The following is an 11,567-nucleotide window of genomic DNA, read 5'->3' on the forward strand; positions in this document are numbered from 1 at the left end:
AACTGATGGAAGCGCTCTGGCGGGACACTTGGCTGTTCTCGTCCTTTAGAGACACCCTCCACAAGCAAGCCCTTCCATCCCCCCTCCCCTCCCTCTCTTTCTCTCTCTCTTCGAGGATGATGGTGGGAACTGTTTAGGTCACACCTCTCACCCAGAAAACACATCACATGTCAGAGCTCTCTTAGGCTTAACATAATCAAATCATTTGAGTAGTAAGTAAAGTACTCATCCCAATTAAACCACAGGAAAGTGTGACACACTGATACAACCGAATACAAGCTGAATTTAAACACACAGAAATACTGCGGCTGGAAAGTCTGGCAGTAGATGAGATGGATTAAACTGGATCTTATTCAGTAAAACACAGTTTAGTGATGGATGCTCTAGAGAGCAAGGCTGGTGACCTCAGTGTTCATCCCCTTATTGCTGCGGGATCATATCAATGCACGATATTCTCTAAATATAGTAAGTTCTAATATATGCATTTGGCTTGGGCAATTGTAGTGCTGACGACTGGCTCCACTTCTCTACACTGCTAAAAGCAAACCTGTCTGGAGAGCAGAGTGAGGACTGCATTCTGTTGTGAAATGCTGACATTATGTATGGATGTTCTATAGTGAAATGAAAGCAGCTGTACTGAGAAACCATTGAGCAGAATTAGACAGGATTGCAGGAAATCCTTCATCAACAACTTTATGCGCAGCAATCCCAAACTCCTGAACTCAACAGGCTTTCTACACACACATGAATCATGTCAGGACACATGGCTGAAAGGTATTCTAAGCTTATGTCCCTGGGGAAAATACCAGTAGCCTTACTCTTCAACCACACTGTGTAGTGCAGATATTCATTCTTGTAAACAAGAATGCTCCTCCTCTACTCACTAAGCTGGTGAGAAAATACTGGATAAAATTAGGGTTTTATGAACTTTAAAATGAAGGCCAAACTCGCATCCCTCTCACTCAACTGTAGTCACATTAGTTTGGTCTTCTAATAAGGTCTAACATGCACCCTGGGAAATGACTAACGTCATAACCAGTTTGGCCAAACCCTCAATATATTCCACATGTTATCAATCCTGTTTCCAAAGTTTGGCCTATTGTGAGTTAACCATTACACTGCCACAAGAGATCCTCGATCCTGCATCACTCTCCAGCTCCTGCTATAGCATACCATTTAATCTGATATCAAGCACTCTGCGCACGTAAATGCGGCAATTCAAAGTAGCAATTTGAACGCACAAACAGCTGCTGGAATGGGATTCTGTTTCACTTTTCAAATAGGCCTCATAAATATTCACCTTTTGTGACTCCTGTTCTATATTTGTGCCATCATTTTTCCAAAAATTTGCACTTAAGCCAAGAAGAAATCATCTCAGGTTTCATTTCAACATCCCTTAATGATCAAAATGTCTGTTTGGTCTGCAGGTGTCATAAATTTTGAAGTGTACTCCAATATCTTCTGAGACTCCGAACTAAATATCAGAAGGGGTTTCACAGGCAGAGTCAGCAGTTAGAGACATGCAACAGCTAAGGTCATTTACTTTGTTTTGAGCAAAACAGCACCGTGGGCCAAGCGGCAAAAGCGGCAAAAGCGGCAGCAGGAGATTAAGTTGCCAGTTTGCAACACAGTCTGCTGACAGACGCCAAGAGTTTGTCTCTCACTTTTTCCCTAATTTTTTTTTTTTCTTTCAACAGAGAGGTCACGCACATGAATCAACTCCAAAATTTGCAAATCGCCCGGGGTGAGTCACGACATTAAAATGAAGTGGCACCATAATGAGAGACACAGAGCTGAAGTTCACTGTAGCTGTTCATTTATCCAATCACACAAGTATGCACCGGGCACCATTTCAAAGATGAAAACATGGAAGACCCTCAGCGGCACGTCTGTGATGTGATTTACTCAAATTGTGCCTGGTGCCATGTCCGCGCCGAGTTTAAACAGTGTGTACAGTCCACACAAAAGTGCTTACTACTCAGATTTAGTTTAAGTGCATCCGGAAGGCCACATTTGATGAAAACTGTTACTCTGAAATTCAAACCAGCTTATAGTCGCTGCTTTGAAAGCAACATTTTTGTGGCATAAGTCACATTTCATTCAGTACGTTCCTCCTTCCTAGTTTCCGCATTACTGATGCAAAGTAAGCTTGTAACAGAAACTGGAGGAGCACAAAAGTATGCATACTTAACTGCAAAAATATCCAGTGATGAGCTTTGTCTACCGACTGCCACTTAATAAAGCAACATACCAAGAATACTAAACTCTAGGAATAAAGGTAGTAGAATCAGTATTTCTGGAAACCACTGCTCTAACAATCCATATGAGGTCAAATTAAAAGCAAAAAAGAAAAAAAAGTGGCTTTTTTATTACATGATAACAAATCTGAGCTCCTTTCAAAGACTTCTGCAGTGGAGTTGCAGCATTAGGTCTATGTGACAGATGAATATGGTTGTTAATGGACAGCAGATGTCAGCAGTGTGCTGCTGTGTCTGATGTGTGAAAACGTCACAGATCAGAAAGACCTCCGTAGTAAAAGTCAAATTAAAATCTTTGCGATAGTTCACCATGGCAATGATCAGCTCTTCATCTACAATTCAGGTTTCTTCTAGATACCAGAATGCACTGCAGAGAAGCAGAGTTCTGCTTATAATGAGCTCTATAAATGACTGTGTTTGTGTACAGCTGTCATGAAGTTTTTAATCGAACTTATTTTCCTGATGAGTAACACAGACTGGCTCAAGGAGCCAGGCTTCTAATTGAATCCAGAACGTCAGTCACGTGTGGATCCAAACAAACACACCCATGGATCTGTGAGCAACTTATTCCAACTTTCTGACTATCTGCATGCTGTTCACACCCTCAACAGACAACGCCCGAAAAAAGTCTGTCTTGCACACCCGGAGATATAACATTTTACATGGTGGTTTCAGCAACAACTTGCTTCGCTCGTGGAAGTTATGAGACGTTACATATCATATCCAAAACTCTGGAGTCACATGAATGTGCCTCAGCATCATCAGGATTTAACATGAGCCATATGAGTTTCACTTCAACAAAAGCTAACCGCAGCATCATGTGCCACTTTTATTTCTCTAAACCAGCAAAGGAGGATGGCGCACAGTACTGTGTTGACTTTACCCACATAACTCCCGTGTTAGTGCCCTTTGCATAATGGAATGCAAAGGGCATGCATATCTCTCCAAAGAAAAAACAACCCTAGAACACAAACCAGAGCCAAGAACACAGCCTGACTAGAGCAAAGAGACTACTAAAGACTAATACTCCCAAAAGGACCACACCTCTCTTTTTCTGGCTTTAACTCACGGTTAGCCGTCTCTGCAGGGAACAGGCGAGGCTGGATCTCACTAAAACAGCCCCACCTAGTTGGAATGGCTGCAGATCTCACTAATCCTGCTGGCAAACACTCAGATAGCTCCAGAGATAACTGTTACCACTCACAACAGTGAGTATAATTGATTACACAATTCAATCACAATTCCCCACCCTGGAAATGTGGGAATTTTTCTTGTCATTTGAATTGTTTGTTAAAAATAAAAACTGCTGCTGATGCATGTGGAAACTTGAAAGAATAGCAGTAAATTATTTTTTGAGTGTTTACCACAGCAAAAAACACAGGAACCTGTGAAATCTGACAGCAGGAGGACAACAAGGGGCAAGCACTGTGTCAGACACTTTATCTCTTCTAACACAAAGCTAATTCAATCACAGCCACATCTCAAAGGTCTCCTCACCCTCTCACTGAAACTGTTCCTAAAAGAGGCTCCCTCTGCACCACATCACAAAATAGACTCTGGGCTTGGTAACATGTAACTTTAAGCCATAAACTGTAATCACAACACCCCAAATAATACTTTGAATGGGAAGTCAAAGACAATTACAGAATGGTAATGCTATTCAAGGTACATAAGTGCAGAGCACCAACAGTGCACCCTAAAACCTCAAATGCTTTGAAGAAAGGTGGGAATCTAGACTCAAGAGTGATTGCATCACAGAGACATTAGAAGTAGGTAAGCTGGCACGCATTCAAACAAACCTTCCATGAAGTTAGGCCATGTCTTCTCCTCTGGCTCCCCCAGTGAGTGGTCCCAGTCTACCTCTGGTGAGGCTCCTCGCCCCTTGCCCATTGCCACCTGTGCAAAGACTGCCCGCTCTATAGCAATTTCTTGCAGAACATCCAGGTCCAGCTCCTCGCCTTCCTCCTCAGACTCCACAGGTGGAGGTGGTGACTGCTGTCCAGCTGCCTCCGGACTAAGGAGCTGCTTTACTTCAACAATCTCCTCCACTACTACTATTTTCCTCTTCATGGTGGCCTCGTCTATGTCAGATGTTTCAAACTTGCAGGTGTCCCGCTGGTGAGGCTGGTCAGGACGGGTCACGGGCGTGGCGGTGGCAGAGGGTGTGTCCTCTATCAAGTCCCTCTTCTTCTCTCCCTCCTGCGTTAGGGCCTCAGAAACAGAGAGCCTTTCCTCTGTGCTGCACTCTGCTGCCCGAGCGGCCGAATGTTGTGCAACTGTGGGAGGCTCCTCTTGCTCGAAGAGTGGGCTGGCCTGTGCCTGAGCTGCAGCTGGCTCTGCTGTTAGCGCTCTTGCTGCTGACGCTAATTCTCCGGCTGTGGGTGCTTCCCTCACACTGGAGGATGTTTCTGGTTTTGGAGCCTCCCGCTTGATTTTTTCTGCAAAGAGCAGGGCTGGCTCCACCTCCCTTTTGTCTGCTGGGGCCTCAGAGAGCACAGCTGCTGCCTGCCTGACTTCCTCACTGCACATTCTTTCAAGAGTCATCTTTAAAGAAACATTAGTTTCTGTCAGTCCGGAGGCCATGTCAGGGCTGTCTTTAACTGCAGCTTCATGCAGGGGTGTAGTGTCAGTTGATGGCAATGTTTCTGCTTCAGGCAAAGGGACAGGATTTGTGTTTATATCCTCTAACTCTGGTTCTTTAGGCTGCTTTCTACCTTTTCCCTTCTTCTTTCCCTTTAAAGGTTCCTGTGTAGCTTTCTCTGTATTTATGGCGGATTTAGCCTCAATTGTGGGTTTCTGAGGTTCTGACAGTGGGGCAGGGTTTCCCTGCTCAGATTTAGGGCTTGCTTGCACGAGCTCCACTCCACTTATTTTCTGCACTGTCACTGTTTCCACTTTGGTCACAGTTATTTCCTCAGATTTCACTGGCTCCATATGGGGCGACGTAACATTTGACTCGCCCTTAGGGGATAATGGTCCCTGTGCAATCTTTCCGGCATTGCTTTCCTCAGACTTCTCTTTTATTTGTCCCTCCACTAGGGGCGCTGCAGGAATCTGTCCTAGTGGCAGTGAGGCTTCTTCTGAATAAGCTGTTATTTGTTTGGGGACATCTTCTGTTTTCTCTCTGTCAGTATGTAATTTAACCTCGTTTGTCTTTGTTCCCTTTGAGCAGGTAGACACAATTAAAGGCTCTGATGAAGCCACTGGTCGGAGTTCAGTCTTATTTCCAGGTGATCCCTCAGCACTCTCCACACTCTTCAAGGCCTCAGCTTGAGATTTCTTTTTCTTTCTTTTTGATTTTGAGCCTCCCTCGACCGCTTGTTTGGTTTCTTTAAGCACCTCTGTGGTGACAGCATTTTGAGGAGGCTGAGATGTATCTGATTCATCTTGTACTTTTACTGTGCGCTCCTGCACCTTCCCTTTTGAATTAGTTTTCTTCTCTTCTGCAGTCATCTCTGCAGCTTTTGCTGTGACAGGCTGTGCATCTTCAGCATTGGTCAAAGGTGCTGCGAGAGTTGCTGTGGTAATGGTGGATTTGACTTCAAGTGTTGAGGATTTCTGTACTGTAGTAACTTCTAGGGACACTTCATCAGTTTTAGAATCTTTGACCTCATTAGTGGAGCCCTTTGGTTTGCTTGTGGCGCTGTGAGGTTTGGCTTTGGCAGTCTCCTGAGTGGCAGCTGCATCTGTAACTTTTTCTGCTTTATCATTTATAATTTTAGACTCAGCTGAAGCTGGAGGGGCCTTCACCTCAGTGGGTTTAATCAATTCCTTATTTACTTTAAGCTTCGTTTCTTTGACAGAGCCTGTTGAAGTGACAGGCATTACTTGTTGGGGCTTTACTTGATCATTGGCTGCTGTAGCACTCACATTTGCAACTTTAACTGGATCCACAACCACCATTTTCATTTTGTCTTCTTTGGCATCAAAATCAGGAAGCATTGTGAGAACTGGTTTGCTTGTAATCATTTGAGTAGGCTTGATTGACGTTTGTTCCTCAGCGATATTAGGCCAGTCCTTGGTCTTCATTTCCTCGTTTGTTTTGGGAGCAGAGGGCTTAGCTGGAATCTTTGATGCTGCAGCACCTGTGGCCTGAGCAACAGCAGCCACAGCTAATGGTAGGGCTGTTTTGGAGGATGTCAGAGTGGTCTGTGACACATCCTGCTTCAAAGCTGCTGTCTGAGCGGGAGCAGAACTTGTTGGCTTCTCTTTTTCGACCTCCAGTGCTCTCCTCTTTTGTGGTGATGCTATGGGATTCTTGCTGTAAACATCAAGCTCCTGGTGAGTGGCTCTTTTCCCCCTGTTATCCTCCATCATTGCTGTTTCACTTCTGAAGCTGCTGGTCTTCCTAAAAACGTCCTGAGGCTGGCCCTCCACTTCCCATAAGGCCTTTTCTCTGGCCGGTTCTCCAGCCAATGGGCGACCCCTGAACCTCGGGGTCCTATCGGGGTTATTCTCTCTTTCTCCAGAACCCACCATCTTATGGCGGTAGCCTTGGCGCTCTGCTAGTTCCTCTCTTCTTTCTGCTTCAGCCCTGCGTCCCGGCTTAGGAACATAAGACGTTGGACCTTCTACAGATTGGACCCGTGCAGCTCGGTGAGCAATGGCCAGAGTGGCGGCCGGCTTCCTAATCCTTTGCAGGGTGGCAGGAACAATTTCAGTGGGCAGGTGGAGGTAGTCACGCAGGTAAACAATGCCATCATTGGTCAGGTACCAGTAGAAATGTTTCCAAGCAAATGTTTCCTTTACATAGCCCCTGGACTTAAGAGACCCCATGGCACGAATTACTTGTAGGTTGCTTACACTTTGTACTTCTGGGTGTTTGATCTGCAGCCTCTTATCCTTCTTAGCCACCATGACACCATCTCGAAACAGGATCTCGTAGATGGCCCTCAGGTCATGCAGGGGCATCAGCATTCCAGCAACCATTGTTGTTTGATTCAGTAAACTCTCTCAAGTGAAACTAAAATGCACAATGCCAAACAAAGAGAACAGCACCTCACGCTGTGTTGTGAGAAAGAGTCAAGTGCCAAGACCGGCTGGCACGTGTTTCTTAATTCAATAAGGGTAAGAAATCCCTGTAATGATTTTTCCTTACTGTCTCTTCTCCTTGCTCTTGTCGATCCTTTTGTTATAGTGAAGAAAATAAATATTCCTCTGTTAATAAGTTTAATGCCCCCCCTACATTCAGGGTGGCTGAGAATGAGCAGTCTCTGTTCGGGCCGAGATGGCAATGACAGAATGGAAGAGAGGGAGTGTGTGTGAGTGTGAGAGAGAGCGAGAAAGAGAGTGAGAGAGCAAGGCACACACTTCTCAGTCTGGCTCCTCCTACCTTCTCTCTCTTTCTCTTAGGAAAAAACTGTCATGGAAAAAAAATCTCACTAGAGTAAATAGTACAGCAGGAAGCTAGAAAGAGGGGGGGGGGAAAGAGTGTCTGCAATAAACTGAAATAAAATTCGAGCAAAGTCAAATGAATGGATCAACACACCTATGGAGGGAGCACGTGATCTACAACTCTATGACTTTTATGAAGAGTCCCGCCCACAACCAAAAGCAAATGGCTCCTACTCACATGCAAACACACACACACACACACCTCTGAACGCACACTAGGACTGAGTGGCACACACCCTCTGGCGTGTGATGCACACCGGTCCAATGAATGGGCTGTTCTGTTCAGCGAGTAGATATCAGAAAGGAAGATGACTAGCTGGCATCCATCCGATCCTGCCCATGCAAGTTATTAAGTACAAGGTGTCTTTAGCTTTACACATTTCACGATCAGGTTTCAGTGAAGAGCTTTTACTATTCATGCAGGGCATGGTGCTCACATCTCATATGACACAGTCTTAGAATATATCATGAAGGCTGGTGACATTTCAAGAGAAACTACATAAATCACAATAATGTACTCTGGCTGGACTTTGCAAGGATATGAAAGGAGATGACTAAACTCTTACTAATTATCTAATATGACCCATGCCTATATAATAATAGCAAAACTAACGTTAAGTTTAATTCTATTCTTATCTTATGTATTCTTATCTGTGTTTGTTTTGGGGGTCTCCAAGCCGACAAGAAAAGAAGGCTAGACGGGTCAATCGGTGTTTCCTTTGCAGCTCATTAAAGTGATGCAACAGGCTGTAAAGCAGCCTAAAGTTGCACTGCTACTTCAGACAGTTAATATTAGAGCTGGGAAAGAAGAATCTATCTTGCACAACTATATAAAGAACTATGCATTATAGCTAACCTTTTCACCACTCCCAGAAACATGATATCAGTTTTCTATCCAGAGATCACTTCTCTCCCCTGTACATCTGTCTCCTGTTCGTGGGCGTGAGGTTCTGGGGGCGCTCCGTCTCTGGGCTGGGGCCCGGGCCGGGCCTCGGGGGCTTGGGTCCTGGTTGGTGTGTTGCCGGGGTTGTGGGCGGGTGGGTGCATGGGGGCCCGGCCCTGGAGCAGGGTGCCGCCGGTGCGTCGAGCCGCCTGGGGGGCTCTTCAACTGGTGGGGGGGATGGTCACATCTTGCAGGAGCTTTCTTCTCTTCAGGAACTCTCTGCAGGAGGGGGAGATACAGGAGAGGTGGAGGAAGATCTCAGCCTGGGCGTTTACCGTCTTATGTAGTCTGGAAGATGTGTGGATGGTGGGGTGGGTGCAGTTTTCTCTGTGGTGGGGTTGGGTGGACTGTCCAGGGCTCTGTGGAGCCGGGGGGCGCTACTGCACTGGGCCCCGGTCTGATGGGCCTGGGCCCCCCTTCCCTGGCGGGTCGCGAAGGGTGGGAGTGCCTACTGGGGTCAGCGGGGGAGCTGGCCCCAGGGAGGGGTTACCTGCCCCTCCCTTCCTTCCCTCCCCATCTCCAGCTGCCTCCCTCTTCCCGCTCCTCCACAACCACCCACACATGCAGGGCCTTGGAGTGGGGGTATGTCACCAGGGTGCAGAGGAGACTACCCCCCCCGTCCCCCCCCCCCCGTCCCCTTCTGGCTGCCTCTGCCTCAATTTTATCCCACAACTTAGACATTCACATTATTCACACTCTCATTACACATACATATAGGATCTTGGGGGTGGGCACAATCACGGAGTCCAAATTACCATCAGGGTGTATACCTCACCCCTGACGTCGTTGCCCACCTCTCAATTTTAAATACACTTAGTCATTGAGGGCTAGCAGGAGGGACTATGCGCTTACCTGCTGCTCCTTGGCAGGTAGCTCCATGCCCTCCTGGGTTTTAATTGCACCTTAGAACACATATGCATCAACATACAATGAGCGGGTGGAGGGAGGTTTGGAGTCTTCTCCCACCCCCATTCTCTGCGGCCTGCTGGAGCGGGAGGGCTAGTAGGAGGAGTTGGCCGTCCGACTGCGGTCTGGGGTGTGGGGCCTCCCTGCTGCTGCGGAGTCGGGGTGGTCTGCCTCTCCCCACCGCAGGGAAAAGGGTAACACCACCTGGGTCTGGGTGCAATTCCCCCCTCCAGGGGCAAGGGTACCTAAACCCGGTTTGTAGAGTACGCTTGGGGAGTGTGATTGTGTGTACAGCGTCTCTTTATGTCTGTCTCCACGTTGGTTGAGTGTGGAGTGAGTGCATATGAGAGCATGAGGGTGGGAATGGATGTTTGTGTCTGTGTGTGCCTGTATGTCTGTGTCTATATGTCAGGTTGGGTATCAGACGCCACCTCTCTGGGGACACCTCAGGCCCTCCAAGGTTTGGAGGCCTATCTCCACCCACCACCACTTCCCCTGCCGGTGGCGGACTCCCTCAGGTGTCGGTGTGTTGGTGGTTCTTTGTGTCTGGGGGTGGGCGTCCGGGTACACACCGGCTCACTCCTTGGCGGCCGCTTGTCGGGGCCTGGGGCCTGGGGCTCGCTCGGGCCCCCTTTGGAGGTGGGGTCGGTCACTCAGGCACAGCTGGGGGCCGGCGGAGCTCACGGGCGCGTCACTGCAACTCCCCCTGACTTCTGCTCCGCGGCTGCTGGGCGAGCCCTCATCTGGGACTCTCCTCGGCTCTTACTGGAACAGTGGCGCGGCTGCCCCTCTGTTGGTCTTCCTTGGTCTCTTGTGTTCTGGGGGCCTCTGGATGTCTGGAGTTTTGATCTCCTCCATACCCGCTTCACACCCTGGAGGACGGGGCTGTGGCCCCCCCACACTCCCTAGCAGATCATTACATGGAGAAACCTTTGGAATGCAAGCATGCTGATCCACACAGGTATGCACACATGGGTATTCACAGACGCGGACTAAAGCTTTCTTGGCTGCTGCCTCAAAGCACACTGTGCGCTGTCTATCTTGCGTGCTGCACAATATCGTTTATTATTTAGTAAATATTGATATCTATGACTAGCTAGTTTATTGTGATGGTGCTTTGTTTTCTCTATTATTATGTTACTCTTTGTTGTTTGCTGTCTCCTCTGTTTGTTTTTTTTGTTGTTTGTTTTTTTTTTTTTTCTCCATACAGGTGACCCAGGAGTTCTTTTTTTTTTTTCTCTCTCTTCCCCCCCCTTCTCACCGTCTCTTCTCCCCTTTGGTTTTCTTTCTTTCTCTCCCCCTCTTTCTCTCATTCATTCCCCCTGTCCTATTTATTAAAAAAAAAAAAAAAAAAAAAAAAAATGACAAAGGATGAACTGAAGATCTGCCATCACGTAATGTCGCATACTGCTGTTTCTGATGTCATTTAGAAAAAAAAGAAAAAAAAGAAAAAAAAGAAGAGCTTTTACTATTCATGCAGGGCATGGTGCTCACATCTCATATGACACAGTCTTAGAATATATCATGAAGGCTGGTGACATTTCAAGAGAAACTACATAAATCACAATAATGTACTCTGGCTGGACTTTGCAAGGATATGAAAGGAGATGACTAAACTCTTACTAATTATCTAATATGACCCATGCCTATATAATAATAGCAAAACTAACGTTAAGTTTAATTCTATTCTTATCTTATGTATTCTTATCTGTGTTTGTTTTGGGGGTCTCCAAGCCGACAAGAAAAGAAGGCTAGACGGGTCAATCGGTGTTTCCTTTGCAGCTCATTAAAGTGATGCAACAGGCTGTAAAGCAGCCTAAAGTTGCACTGCTACTTCAGACAGTTAATATTAGAGCTGGGAAAGAAGAATCTATCTTGCACAACTATATAAAGAACTATGCATTATAGCTAACCTTTTCACCACTCCCAGAAACATGATATCAGTTTTCTATCCAGAGATCACTTCTCTCCCCTGTACATCTGTCTCCTGTTCGTCTCCTAGTGTCAGAGAGAGTGATCACTTGCGACCAGCGTTCAGCGAAAGCCGAACTGGAAGGAGACCTTAC

At 46.7% G+C, this 11,567-nt stretch overlaps 1 protein-coding gene across 1 annotated transcript in view; it reads right to left on the reverse strand.

Annotated features, from left to right (window-relative positions):
* The window catches only part of LOC308406510 (plectin-like), a 60,018-nt gene extending 52,586 nt beyond the window's left edge, over nucleotides 1-7,432 (reverse strand). Inside the window, exon 1 of the mRNA XM_080897558.1 lies at nucleotides 4,058-7,432. Coding sequence (XP_080753684.1) covers nucleotides 4,058-7,187 — 3,130 coding nt within the window. The 5' untranslated portion in view covers nucleotides 7,188-7,432. The remainder of the gene's footprint in view (nucleotides 1-4,057) is intronic.
* Nucleotides 7,433-11,567: the final 4,135 nt, after the last annotated feature.

The sequence above is a fragment of the Rhamphochromis sp. 'chilingali' genome (assembly GCF_963969265.1).
Source record: "Rhamphochromis sp. 'chilingali' genome assembly, chromosome: 11".
Lineage (NCBI taxonomy): Eukaryota > Metazoa > Chordata > Actinopteri > Cichliformes > Cichlidae > Rhamphochromis > Rhamphochromis sp. 'chilingali'.